The sequence below is a fragment of the Nelusetta ayraudi genome, unplaced genomic scaffold, assembly GCF_046127955.1.
Source record: "Nelusetta ayraudi isolate G7.1 ecotype Tasmania unplaced genomic scaffold, CSIRO-AGI_Nayr_v1 ptg000011l, whole genome shotgun sequence".
Classification (NCBI taxonomy): Eukaryota; Metazoa; Chordata; class Actinopteri; order Tetraodontiformes; family Monacanthidae; genus Nelusetta; species Nelusetta ayraudi.
Window position 1 is genome coordinate 28,252,501 of NW_027466061.1, and position 14,512 is coordinate 28,267,012.

General features: G+C 45.8%; 1 protein-coding gene across 1 annotated transcript in view; it reads left to right on the plus strand.

The window, feature by feature from the left end:
* The window catches only part of LOC142885706 (polypeptide N-acetylgalactosaminyltransferase 10-like), a 40,447-nt gene that overhangs the window by 8,151 nt on the left and 17,784 nt on the right, over positions 1 to 14,512 (plus strand). Inside the window, exons 2-3 of the mRNA XM_076022435.1 lie at positions 10,049 to 10,151; positions 12,856 to 12,994. Coding sequence (XP_075878550.1) covers positions 10,049 to 10,151; positions 12,856 to 12,994 — 242 coding nt within the window. The remainder of the gene's footprint in view (positions 1 to 10,048; positions 10,152 to 12,855; positions 12,995 to 14,512) is intronic.

The following is a 14,512-nucleotide window of genomic DNA, read 5'->3' on the forward strand; positions in this document are numbered from 1 at the left end:
TGGGGCTCTGCTGGAATATCCGCGTGAGCACCTTGTAAACAGGGAACGCGACCTGCGTGCAGCGGGTGTGTGACCCCCCGCCCCCACCTCCCTCCCGCCCCCCCCCTCCCTTCACCGGGTGTTTGAAAAGCTCCAGGTCGGCCTCACGGTGCTGCGTCTAACGGGCTTTCAGCCAACAAACCAGCTGTCTGTTAGCGATAGCGCCTTTTGCAACCGGGCAACAAATTCAAATATCTGCACGTTTCTCCGTGCCGGATCCACCGACAGGCTTTATTAGTCGGCTTTAAGCTGTTTGGGCGCCTCGACTGGTCTGTCAGCAGGTGATAGCAGCCGCGCTTTTAGCTGGAGGTGTGTTTGTGTGAGTGAGTGCAGCCAGCGCACCTCACTTAGTCAGGTCTATTTTTTTCCCCGTTTTTTTTGATCGGGCACACATTCATCCGGGCTGTACAACAGCAGCAGCAGCAGCAGCAGCAGCAGCAGCAGCAGCAGCAGCAGCAGCCGCAGCAGCAGCTCCTCTCGTGTGTCTGCTGTGTTGTTGGTGAGTCTGGTTTGATGTTTTGCGGGTAAAAAGCCTGCAGGCTGGAAGCAGGAAGTCTCGACGCCGCAGGTATCAAAATCACCTTAGTTGTTGTTGTTGTTGTTGTTATCGCACTGGCATGTGATGGGTTCAGCGTCACGTCCTGCAGCCACCAGCTGCACAACATCAGCGAGGCACGTTAGCGAGAGAGAGAGAGAGAGAGGAAGAGAGAGAGAGAGTGAGAGAACGTTACCTGGGTCAGTCACAGTCTCCTGCGGTTGAGTTTCTGAAAGGGGTGGTGGTGGTGGTGGTGGGGGGGGGGGTCAATGTAAGAATCATGATTATGGTCCTCTACGATTATGAATCAATTCATAAACTTTGAAAATAATTTTTTTCCCTCCTGGCTTATTCAGGCAATTTTATTTATTAACAGAAGTTGTATTATTTTTTTTCTTTAACTTTTATGCTTTATAAATAAAGCTGAGTTGAGTTGATACTTATTTTTGTGGTGTACACCTTGTGGTGTATTTTTGTGTACGATTGAATTATTTTAACCTTCTGGTAGAAAATGGTTTTATGTGCAATTTCATTTATTTTAATTTTATTTGTAAACATTATTTCTTGTAAAACCTGGGCATGAAAAAATGTTGAACCACTTGTCTTCATTTTAGCCTTGAGTGTTTAACACTGTTGGAATCAATTGGTATATACATTTCTAATTTAAAAATCTGTTTTGATGCCATAATCTGCCTAATTATAACACACAATGCACTGTGTCCATTTTTGAGTCATGAATCATTGGAATTGAGAATCGTTTCAATGGCGAATCGATTTTGAACCGGAATCGGAACCGAATCGTAAGATTCACATCCCTAGTTTGTAGAGATCAAGGTGGAAGATCTCAGACCTCAGCCTGCCCCTATAGTAGCTTCCTGGTCTTCTTCTGTGGTCAGTCAGTGCAGCGAGTCTGCTCTCAGCTCACCGAGGGGTTGTTAAGAGTCCTGGCTGCTGAAGAGGAATCTGATTTGGTAGGCCGTCTGCTGCTGGAGGTTGAAGCCTGAGCGATCCTGCGGCTCTGCAAGGTTAACGCAAATCAGCCGGCTCGGTGGAAAAGGTCCAGTGTTAACAACGAGCGGAAGTGGGGCACAGCGCCACCTGTGCAGCAGAGTGGGGACGGCCTGGGGTCAATAGATGGATTCCTCTCTCTCTCTCTCTCTCTCTCTCTCTCTCTCTCTTTCTCTCTCTCTCGCTCTTTCTCTCTCTCTCTCTCTCTCTCTCTCTCTCTCTCTCTCTCTCTCTCTCTTTCTCACCCCCGCCTCTACTCGCTAAAGTGGGACAAGGACGGCGGCCCAGCTGGACGTCCTTGTGCGGCTCCGCCTGCCGCTGGCCGTGGCTGTCTGGCTCACGGCTCGCTTCTCCTTCCTCACAATCGAGGGTGGTGTGTGTGTGTGTGTGTGTGTGTGGAGGGTGAGGGGTGGCGAGGGTGGATCTTTCCTTGAGAATCCAACCTTCTCTCTCTCTCTCTCTCTCTCTCTCTCTCTCTCTCTCTCTCTCTCTCTCGCAGTGCCGTCAGAAAGGCCACCCGCCGCCTTTTGGAAAGAGCAGCTGCACACTGGCGGCTGACGAGGCTGCTGCCTTTTATCGTTCACGGTGGCACTTTTTTGATAAAAAAAAAAAGATAATAAAAAAAAAAACAAGTACAGAACTAAAAAAAAACTCTGCGAGCAGGAAGCATGTGGCACAGCGTCCTTGAGCGGCTGTCTTGATCTCGGACAGTGCGCCAGAGTCTCTGAGGACGACTCGGTCTGGTCGGCCAATGAAACGGCTGTCTGGATTCGTCTGTCGGGGAGACAAAAAACTAAAAAATGAAATGAAAAACCCTTTTGTCAGAGCAGCGTTTGTGTCAGAGTGTTATCGCCACCTCAGTGGGCAGATGATTCCAGCATCTCTGCTCCTCTCAGCGGGATTCTGGGTAATGACTCCTTCTGGGATGTGGCCTGAGCTCCAGCTACAGGGGAGGGGGGCTGGTCCTCCACCTCGAGCTGCTGGCCACTTGGTTCGGACAGGAAGTGTAAGTAGAGAGAGAGAGCGTTTCCAGGAAGCCTGGATCTCGGCAGCGAGATGCGTGAATGTCACCGGGGGAAAGATTATTAGTCCGAGAGTTTTCCTTTAGCTGGTGGCCGAAGAAAGGGAAAAAGTAACAGTGCACTTTCTAATAGTGCAATTAGCCATTGTTTTAGCCATTAGCCTGTCCAGAGCTCTTTACTGGTGAATCGGTGAATCACCAGATGCGTAGAAGCAGAACAGAAACTGCTCAGCCGGAGCAAATTTCTACTCTCAACTTCCAGTCTGATGTTCCTCCTGAAAACAAAAGTCAATCAGACAACAACAAACAGCCACCTGTGCGATTCCAGCTTTGTCTTTTTGGTGGCCCGTCTGTGATTAAGTTGATTTGTCCAAATCGTGCGACTCTTTGAGTCCCCCAAAATACGCCGAGAAGTTGTGTCTCTGAAAGCCAGTTAAGCTTCTCGCTGAAGCAAACGACAAGTTTCTCATCCCTTTGGAAGAGTGCGGTGGATCAGCCAACCAGCCAACCTCCGTCCTGGAGTGACCGGCCTGCGTGTGAAGAGGTGTGTGAAGGTGGAAGGGAGGCGGGGACGAGACAGACGGGATGAGAGCGGTAATTGCACCGAGTCGGATCAGTGCGCCAGCACGAAGAATCAGGAGGACGGAACCACAAGCTCCGAGTGAGGTGGACGTCTGGGGAGCTGCTGGAAAACAAAAAAGAGCTGATTCCTCTCAAGTGCTTGTGTCAGACAAGTAAACAGTGACTGATTTTTTTTTTTTTTTTTTAGCTGCAACAACAACAACAACGGTGTAGTGTTGGACTTTCTTTTTTTTTTTCAGCATTTTCCCAAGACAAATAGAAGATCCTAATGATTCACTGGACTCAGAGTTTCAACTCCGGCACTCTGAGCCTATATTGTAATATCGTTCCTGGCAGGTTTTTAAAAACCTACTTTAAATATCAGTGACAGTTTGTTTGGGCTTTGGATTGTTTGGGTGGCCATATTTAGATGACCAGAAAACCCCGCTTGGCCTGGCGATGAGTTACGCAGACGTCTAATCAATAATTTCATAATATCTAAAGTTTGCCCCCTCTGCATGCATTATAATTGCTTTGTTTCCATTATTGTATCACTTTATATATCTAAAAACTAGGATGCCCATTAGAGATCGGAACATATCCTGGGAGAACAGGATGTTTGGTCTGACTGTTTATTGTATCTATGTGAAGAAAACAGCAGTAGCATCAGTGATAAACGAGGCTCACAGAGGAAACGCTTCCCTCTCTTTATATTTTCCTTTTGGTATATATATATACATACATATATATATATATAAAGATACACATATTTCCCCCCCCCCGTTCCACTCCACAGAGTTTCAGCATGAGACCTCCGAGGTCGCTGGCATTTTGCTCGGAATTTGCTGACACTTATTTATCTGGAGGGGAAATGAAAGTTCCTCCCCGGTGCCGAACGGCGCCGCTGCCACAAGGAATGACAGTGGAGGTTGTTTCAGAGAGGGCAACGCCCCAGAGGGTAGCCTTGGATTAAAAAAAGTAAAAAATAAATAAATTAGAGACTAGACTTTTTTGAGTCTGCTCAATAGCAACAACCAGGAAGTGGCAAACAGGCCATGAACTGGAATAGAAAATATTTGTCAAAAAGAATGTACCGTGCGGATTCGTACCACAAGGAAAAAGGTCTCCAATTTCTGGTTTAGATGTGATGTAGGCTTCTCATCATCATGGAATCCAAAGGATCCACAGCTTCAGGACTCTGTGGGAACCTTCTGAAGGAAGATCTGCCAGTTGTTTTTCTCTGTGTGTGTAGTTTATACTAGTCCCTCATAAACTATCAAAACAGAATAAGGGTTCAAATGAGAAAGAAAGCTGCAAATGTGTTTATTTTAATTATATGTTTGTTTAAATATATCATTTATTTATCCACATAGCTGAATGATACGGACTGAGAGGTCCGTATGATTCAAAAAGCTCACAATTGCACTGCTACAGCAACGTCTTTCCCTTTCAGATATTTTAGAATGAAGCTGCAAAGTGCAGCTTTTGTGTGTGTGTGTGTGTGTGTGTGTATGTGTGTAGGAGTGGGGGGGGCGGGTGGTCACAATAAATCTGTAAAGGTGAAAAAAGAAAATCGTGAACCAACAGCAGAAGCAGGAGCACATCAAATCTGAACCGTCTCTTTGGAGCCACTTAGCTGTTGTCAGTCACCTGGAAGCCCCTGCAGCCAATCAGATCCCGTGGCTGGCCCTGAGAAATTAGCCTTTAAATCAGTTGTTGATCGCGTCCTAGAATTGTTTTTTCTTTTTTTGTTTTGTGTTCTGTTTTTTTTTTGTTTGTTTTTTTAAGGAAAAAACAATATGCACAAACATGCACAGCAGTAATCCATTAAGCAGTGAAGGTCCTGGTGTTTCTCAGCAAACATCAGATGAATGGATGAAACGACGTTGGGAGTTAATGAGCGATCAGTCATGCAGGCCGAGTCGGCCGCTCCTGCCCTCCTCCTCCTCCTCCTCCTCTTCCTCCTCCTCCCTCCTTGGCGCCATTTTTTTTTTTCTTTTCCGCCGGCTGAATTATGAGTTTCCGCCGAGGCCTGTCACTAAAGCCGACTCTGCCGCCGCTAATTAATGATTGAACAGTCGATGGAGATAAAACATGGGCCGCGTGGCTCTGAGTGCAGCTCCTGTCACGCCCTATTAGCCACTCCGAACTGCACCTTGAATACTGATGCCCGTAAATCGCCGGCGGCACAAATTTGTTTTTTGCGGCCGCGCCGTGATGGAGCCACTTCCCTGTGGTGATGGCGGCGGCTCACGGGAGGAAATCAAATGATAAAATAAAAAAAAAAAGGTGGTGGAGCGCAGCAGGAGGCGCACGATGGATGCGCCGGCTGTTTATTCCTTCACTTTGACCAGTTTTCTGGCTTCTGAGGCCCTTTGAAGGTGACGGACGGTGACGGACGGTGACGTCGCCTCCTGGGATCATGTTGATACGCCACCACCTGCACCAAGACCACAGTCGAAAAACTTTTCGATTCATTATGCAGAAAGTTGCGGCGCTGATAGCTAATAGCTTGCGGGATGTTGCGGGTAATTAAACTGTGAGTCAGCACTGTGTGAAGCGGAGGGGCGGGGGGGCGTCCTCGGCCCTCAGGCAGCCCGACTTCACCTCACAGAGGAGACGCTTTCCATCTGTTGAACACGAGTCCTGAAACCCAGTCGAACCAGTCTGGGTTGTAATGAGGTCAGAGACACAGAAAATGACATTTTATTAAGCAACGAGGTACCTGGAGCAGTTCAGTCCCAAAGCCCTGCTTTGTGTGTTTTGGGTGTAACAACTACAGGACTGGAGTTATCTGGGAATGGCTAAAATACAAAACTAAGTTGATTTTAAGACTGAACATCAAACAGAAGATATTAATTAAAATGTGGGTTCCAGAGATGAGTCTTTTACAAGATAGTTGATCAAGCCGTGGTAATTGATTCTTCTGCTTCTGTGAATGATAATTCTGTTGATTTTCACGGAGAAGGTAACAAATCAATGTAAGGTGGTGACCCTGAGAACAAACCATTCTGTAATTCACAATTTGTGTCTCTCCATGTACACCAAATTGTGCCACTTAAAAAGATGAGGCCTGTAACGTCCATCAAAGGTAAACTGTGAGAGACAGAATTAAAAAAGAAAAACTCAAGGAAATCACATTGAATGATTTTCAAAGAGTTTATTTGTTTAATGGTGCAGAAAATAAGTATTTCATCAATAACAAAATCTTACCTTCATACTTTGTAACGTAACCCTGGTTGGCATTAGCTGGTATTTTGGCCCATTCGTCCATGCAGATCTTCTCAAGAGCTGTGATGTTTTGCGGCTGTCACTGGGACTTTCAACTCCACTCGAGAACCTTGAAATGCTCTCCAGAATTCTTGCTTCCTTCGGTGCTAAATTTTCTGCACTATTATACCAATAAATTCTTCAAAAATCATACAATGTGATTTCCTGGATTTTTTTTATCTTACATTCTGTCTCTCACAGTTAAAGTGTACCTATGATGAACATTACAGACCTCTCTCATATTTTCTTTTTAAGTAGGACAACAGCTTATCTTTTTTGATAGCCTTTTCGTTATCACGATTCTATTGCTGTTCAAGTGTGCATGGGTTCTTGTGTTCCATTGTTAAAAAGCAAAACAAAGGTCAGAAGTTGTCAGACTAGCATGTTGGATCTCGTGGAGGCTGACATGACAGGATCCCTGGGGGTGGGGGAGGACAACAAGCAGCCTCACGATGAGATTTATATCCATGCCAATGGTAGCACAGCCTGTTAAGAATGCAATGCATAACGTGCAGTAGAAAAAACTACAACATCCAGTGATGAATTATAACGTGTCGGTCCTTTCAGGAAGAATTTACAATCGTTGTTTGCGTAGAATCACGGGTAGCTATTGAACCTTGGCCAGTAGGTGGCAACGTAGGCTCCAGTCCAGTGTAGAGAGTAGCTACAAAGTTCCCCCTTTGTGATGTTGCGAGGAGCTGACTTGCACAATGCTTTTTGGGGATGTGAAGGAGAGAGTTTTCTGAGAGGATTGAAAAACCTGCCAGTGTGTTTTGGTCGGTTGGTCGGGAGCAGCTGCAACGATTTCCGAGCGAGCGCAGGCGAATCCAGCCCAAGCCGGTGACTAAAGCGGCGGGGACGCCCACGCGGTGGCGAGGAAATGGATGCCGCTTTTAATGCGCCGTCCGCTCTGATTTACCACAGATCAGCGCTGAGCGGCGGCGACAGCTTTGGTGGGAGTTGAATTCCCCCGACTGTTTGTTCCCTGCGAGCTCCCCTGTACATCTGCTGGCACCGTCACTTCCTCTTAGTCGGGCGGACGGACTCGGTGGCTCGGTGTCAGGATTCGGAGCGACGCTGCAGAGCGGAGAGGGAGAGGGGAACAAAAGAAAACAAGCAAACAAAGAAACAACAACATAAAGCAGGAGTGGGAGGAGAGGGAGGGAAGGAGGTGATCTCACCGGGAGTTTGACCTGATGAGAACGGTGGCCATGGTTACTGCCTCCGTTCGGCTCCTTGGTGGTAAGACGCAGCGGTGGGAGCGACATTTTCCAGGAACCAGCTATTTGACGAGACATCCCGTTAATCCGCCGGCACCAGAATCCTCTCGGAACACAAAGTCTCGGCACACCAGCATGATTTGCTTCTCTGGCAAGTGTTTGGGGAACAATGGGAGATTTTTTTTTTTTTTCATCTCATCCATCTGGTTCGGTTGGAGTGTCTTCACCAACTGATTTCTTTGGGTTTTTCTTTGTTCTTTTTAAAATTCACCTTTTTTCATATTTTTTCAGCCCAATTTTTAATGGGTCTTTCGACTCTTCCACAGCCTCCACCTTAAGGGTGCGCCACAGATCCTCATAAACTATGGCAAGGCGTCCCGTTTGATGTTGGCAGACCGTTACGATGACAGGTTGACCAAGCTGCAATGAGGCACGTCAGTATAAGGCGCAAGCATAAACTTGAGAACTCGGGCTAAAAACAAGCATCCACTCTCAATACCCATTACTTCGATTCTCCAGGCCCAGAATTGAACCCACAACCTTCTTGCTGTGAGGTAACAGTGCTAACCACTGCGCCACAGTGTCGCCCGGCTCGAAGCATTGCTATGATTTTTGCAGTCATCTGCCTACTTTGCCTATTTTTCAGAGCGAGTTGGAGGTCTGCTAGCAATTAGCATTTTACGCTACTGGCATTTAGCCATAGTGTTACTGTCACTGATATTTATGACACCAACAGTCACTACATGTATGAAATATGTGCCCTCACAGTGACTGCAGTATCTATTCATCTATTTATATGTCATGGTAATCCACGATTGTTACGGCCACCGGCCGTCTCGCCTCCTCCCGCCGTGCCATTCACGTTCTGTCTGTTAATTTATGTTCATTTAGGTGTGCTTCTGATTGGTGCGCTCAGTCCCGCTCTCAGTCTTCGACCCCGCCTGCAGTCTACCATCCAACCAACCACACGCAACCAATCACAGGACAGCCGTCTACTTACACAGCGACTTCTCGACACTTCGGGGCGACTGAACTCCTCTGCCAGTACGCCTCTGCACCGTCAACCTTCGATCTTTGTGAGCAAATTACATTAGAGTGGCCAAGGGCTGGATTTTTGTTATATTATCTCTTTTTGAGCTTCAAGCTACTTTTGAATATTTTCAATAGTGCCATTTGTGTTCGAGGTTTTAGGTTTTAGAGGTGCTGTTCTTGTATTTTGGGTTTGTAAAATAGATAGCAAGGTTTTCTTTTCCCATTTTTGACAGCTTTTGTTAAATTGATAGCTCTCGTTCTTTTGAAGTCTCTTTTTTTTTATCTTTATTGAGTTAACAGCACTAGTTGGTCGCCTTCAGTTGTAGTTTTACCTTGTTCTTTTTGTTTAGGATAATAATGCCTATTTTAATCTTGTACACCTACTGATCTCCTGAGGGTTTTTATGTTACGATCTTTTCCGCTTTTAACATCTCGAGCCGGTCGTAACATAATTGGGGGCTCGTCCGGAATTTGAACCCGGGACCTCTCGCAATACAGTATATACTGTATTTCCTCCTGACGTTCTATTGGTTGGTTTGAAGCACGGTTGTCCCGTACAAAGAATGTATTAATTCGGTCTTGGCTCATTCGTGTATGACAGCAAAAAAACAAGCAAACAAACAACCAGAAATAAACAAAGCCCAGTGGCTTCAGACGACTCAGGTTTCTGCGTCGACGTCCCGCTGCGAGACGAGAAGCGCCAACACGTGTTTGAGGACCTGCTGCCGCGCCTGCACACACACACAGACACACACTCTCTCTCTCTCTCTCCCTCTCTGTGTGTCTCTCTCTGTCGGTGCGCGGGCCAGCGGCCCGTTGCAGTGCACCGTGCCGTCGGAATGTGTCGGTTGTATTAACAACATTACACTAATTGCATCCTCCCGTGGAGCTAATTCATTTAGCGTCGCGCTGTGATCCCGTAATGTCTGGAGTCACCCACAGTCGTTTGTGGAGCAGAGAGAATTCCATAAATGGCTGCCTCAGCATTCTAATGAAGAGCGGAGAATGATAGAGGGCGCACGTGCACGCGTTGCCATCGTGTGCTTTGTTAGAGCTGCTTTCTCTGCACGTCTGGGTGGTTGTCGAGGCTGATCTGAGTTTTTTTTTCTTTTTTATAGATTTCTGAAGCAATAGAAAGTCTTTGGTGTTGCAGCATGTGCTGTCCGCGCTCCAGAGTCAACAAGCGGATTTTTAAAATTTTTCTACTAAGTGGCTCCTTATTGTTCTCCATTGTCGTCGTGTTTATCGGCTGTGAAAATAAACAAACGCGTGGCAGGAGAGCATATAAAAATACGACTTTGCTACAGGAGGGAGGTGGGTTTTGTGTTGACGGGTGTTCTGTGTGTCTCCTCACTCCTGCAGGGGCTGAACCAGGTGCGGAGGGTGTCGCTGCTGGGGCCGGACGGCGTGCGGCGCACAGACTGGCACGACTACGAGGCCATGAAGAGGGACGGCGCTCGCTCAGGTGGGCGGGGCTTCACGCACACTCACACATGCACTCACACACACAAGTCCTTTTGAAATCTATTAATTCCTTCACTGGATTGTGTCTCTCTTTGAAACAGCGTGAATCAATCCTGCGACTACAGCGCGGATCTAAAATTAAACACTGTTAATCTCCGACAGTAAGCATTGATTTAGCCCCAGGGGCCTTGAATGGAACACAAACCTTTTTTCTTTTTCTTTTTTTTTTCCTTGTATCAATTATAAACGCAACAGATTTCAGCGGGCTTTTTTCTCGGCATTAGCTGCTGCTTAAGTTGCAAATGAGCAGGATTTGAGAGGCTGAGGGAACAAAGCGGCCCGGCCGTCTAAAGGACGAGTTTGTTTATAGATTTTTGCGAGCAAAATGTTGTTAGCGCGGTGGCCTTTGAGCGGCCCCTTGATGAAACGTGGATTGAAAACAGCGGCTGGCGGATTTTGATGTCTGTTGGAGATGTCTTTTAAAGGTTCTGCTGCTCAGAAAAAAAGGAATTAAATAAATAACTTTGTTAGTAGTTAGAGTGGCTGGAACCCTGCAATGTGGCCAGATGTCAGAGGTCACCATCTGGCCTGACCAATCAGCATCCTGTTAGAGGAAAGTGGGGCGGGCCCTGCTTGTAAACGATGTTGGATGCTGCGGTGTGGTCCGTGTTGGGATGGGCGATACTGGGAATTTTGTTATCGATCTGAAAACAAGTGAATACAGGGGCGGTATCGCAGATAGTGACGCTTTTAATCTGAAAAGTCGTGATCATTGAACCATTTGTCCTTCAGTTAGTTGATTATGACCATGGAAAAACACAGGACAAAGATTTTAGACAAATAATCAGGTCAAAAAAAAAATACAATAATAAGTGCCCTGTTGCACATGATAGTTGAAAGAGAGAGGGAAAGAGAGAGAGAGAGAGAGAGAGAGAGAGAGAGAGAGAGAGAGAGACGCTGTTTTCTGGGAGAGAAGCTGTGAATAAACTGGAGTAATTTGCCAGACGTCGAGAAGAGAAACTGCAACAAAAGTATTGATATCCTCATGCAAGGCATCGATCCAATACCACTACTCACATTGCTATCAATACTACTGATCTCTAGATCGATACGCCCGACCCCAGTAGTCAGTTTGATCAGTGCCGAAGGCTTGTCTCTCGCCCCGAACGAGGCCACCAAGGACGCAAAGGACATAAAAGCACAACCCATTCTGTGTAAATCTGAGCCCAAGCTGGTTGAATTATTTGAAAAACGATTTACACGGAGAAAGGATGAACCGCACGTTGCGTGTCAGCACATTGTTATTATTATTTCTGAGGCTTCGCCGTCATTGATTCTGTTTTTGAAATGTGTTTTTTGTCTCTCTGTGTCTCTCATGTGGTTTGCCTGCGCACGCGTCAAGTATGAGAGATGTGCCGACTTGTTGTTAGTGCGTGTGTGCACTTTTCTACCGGGGGACCACAAACAGATGGCTGATCTCCGGGAGACAAAAAGCAAAAAAAAGGAAGAAAAAAAACGAAAATAAAAGAACGCATTAAGATTAAATTACAGCTTGGTGGTGAAGAACGGCAAGTTTTCAGCGGGAAGAGGAAGGAGGAGAAAACACTTTGTGTGATGTATGTCGCACGTTTCACAGCGCTGGCTTGTTGTTTTTCCCTGAAAGGAGTATCTCTCTCTCTCTCTCTCACTCTCTCTCTCTCTCTCTCTCTCTCTCACCATCTGATTGTAGATCAGCCGCCGTGCAGGAGTGTGTCTGTGTGTATGTGTGTGGCAACGGCTGAAAGGAGGCTAATGAAACTCACTGTAATTTGGAGCTCTGCTGGAATAAGGCCGCTCTCCCTCTCTCTCCCTCTCTCTCTCTCTCTCTCTCTCTCTCTCTCACTCTCTCCACTATGATATGTGGATGAGGGTAATTAGAGGTTGGGCTGAGCTGCACTCAGAACACAGCCATGAAACACACCTCAACACTAGTGGCCAAGTTGAAGCCAACCTGACATGTGTACCAAAAAAAAATTTTTTGTTCAGAGTTTGTCAGCAACAGGCAAAAGGAAAAATAATTTAGGGTGTAAAACGATTCTTTTTTTTTTTTTTTTTTAGTTGTGATTAATCTCTGAAATGGGAAAAAGTGCAATTACAGGACGATTACATTTTTCAAGGGACAGTTGGTGACTCAAAGCCGGAGCCATCTGGAAGCTTTTCCAGAGAGAAACGTGCCGTTCAAAAGTCCAGGAGTGTTTTTTTTTTTTTTTTTTACATCACTGCAGTGTGAATTGCGCAGAATCAACACAAGATGCAGTGTGGACATTTAGCACTTCAGCTTGAGGAACAGGTTGAGTGGACGGAACCAAAACTGATGAAAAGAAGAGTATTGTATTGTATAGTATTGTATATTATGTTGTGCGTGTGTCAGTCTGATCGCGATTAGCCCCAAAAAAAATACAATTTGCACTGAATTAAAAAGATTGTATCATCTTTATTAATTAATGTTTAATTAATTATCTTTAAAGCTTATTTTATATTATATATTATTATTTGTTATTATATGTATATATTATTTACTCTATTAACACTTCCACGTTTATGTTTGTTCGTTCACGGCTGGTGCACGTTTTCGAGCGTAACCTCATTGAGCTCTGCCAAAACAACAGTGTTGTCTCTTTGTGTGTGTATGTGTGTGTGTGTGTGTGTATGTGTGTGTTCTCCAGGTAACGGCGAGCACGGGAAGCCCTTCCCTCTGACTGAGTCGGACCGGGTGGACCTGGCCTACCGGGAGAACGGCTTCAACATCTACATCAGCGACCGGATCTCCCTCAACCGCTCGCTGCCGGACATCCGCCATGCGAAGTTAGTCCTCTCCTCAGTGTGTGTGCGTGTGTGTGTGTGTGAGTGTGTGTCACTGCAAGTTAAATCAGTTACCTGACATGGAACAAGTGAAACGGCTTGACATTGACAATTTGCGACAGAAAAAAGTTGTGACAGGACGACCCAAACTTAGACTTCCTTGTCCCGTCAGGAAGATCCATGAAGGTGATCAGAGGAGGGTTTTTTTTTCTGGCTCCACCCACTTTACTAAAGTTGGGCTAGAAGAGGCGGTGTCCCCTCCTCATCAAGGAGTAGAAACTGTGTTTTTGGTAAACTTGGGTCTGGTGTCTTAGCCCTTTAAATCTGCAGGTCCATCTTTCAACCATCCTGTCACTGAGTGAGGCAGCAGTGGGCGATACTGGAGATTTCAGTTTCAATCCCATACCAAGTAGTAAATACAGGACTGGTCTCACCGACATTGCTTAAAATGTCATCATCGTTGAAAACCTTGCTAATTTTGCCTTTAGTTAGTTGATTACGATCATGGTGAAACACCTATATACTGATTTTAGGCAAATAAACATTTTGTCTTAACTAACTACAATACAAAACTAATTTAACGATGTGAAAATAAAAAAAAATCCCCTTTTTATTTAACACAATTGTTTAGGAAAAAGTCACTGGTGCAAAATAACAAGAAAACAACAACAATATATATACATATATATATACATATTGTATATATATATATACAATAAATATTAAACTTGCAATGATATCAACACAACTAAAACGTCCTTCCATTACACACAGATGGTTGTGAAAAACAAAGTCAGGTTGTAGGTCCTTCATGACCGGAGACACAGAGCAGGGAGAGAGGGAGAGAGAGAGAGAGAGGGAGGGAGAAGAAGAAAAGGAAGAAGAAGAAGAAGAAGTTGGAGTAATTTCCGAGATGTACGGACCACAGAAACCACAACAACAAAAATAGCGATCTCATCACACAGGCATTGATCAGATACCAATGCTCCCCTTGGTATTGATCCTATTGATATTTAGATCGATGTGTGAAGGCCCCGCAGCCGCTCTTTTAATTATCCTGCCACTCGTTTAATTAAAAACTCTAGTTTTCCTCCTCCGCTGCTCCGCTGGTGTTCGCCCAGTGTCAGCGCCAGTGGGACAGCGGCGGCGTCTGACACACAGCCAGTGTGTTTCACGACTGACACGCTGCCTGTCAGTCAGCCCGGCCGCCCTAATTGAATTAAATTGGTGCGTAAACAACACAGATGAGTGACGAGTTTCACAGATTGTCGCCCCGCTGTGACAAATCAGGCGGACGCAAGGCACTGCCCCAACACACACACACGCACACATACACACACACACACACACACACATACACACACAGGCTCACAGGGGAACTGGTTTCTTACTTCCTGCGACTCATATTCTCTTCACACGCGCTGTGTTCGGCCTCGGATTGATCGACTGACACACTCCACTGCACACTTCCTGTTTCCTTTCTCCACATCAGGGAGGGAACATAACTCACTTTGGCTTCGC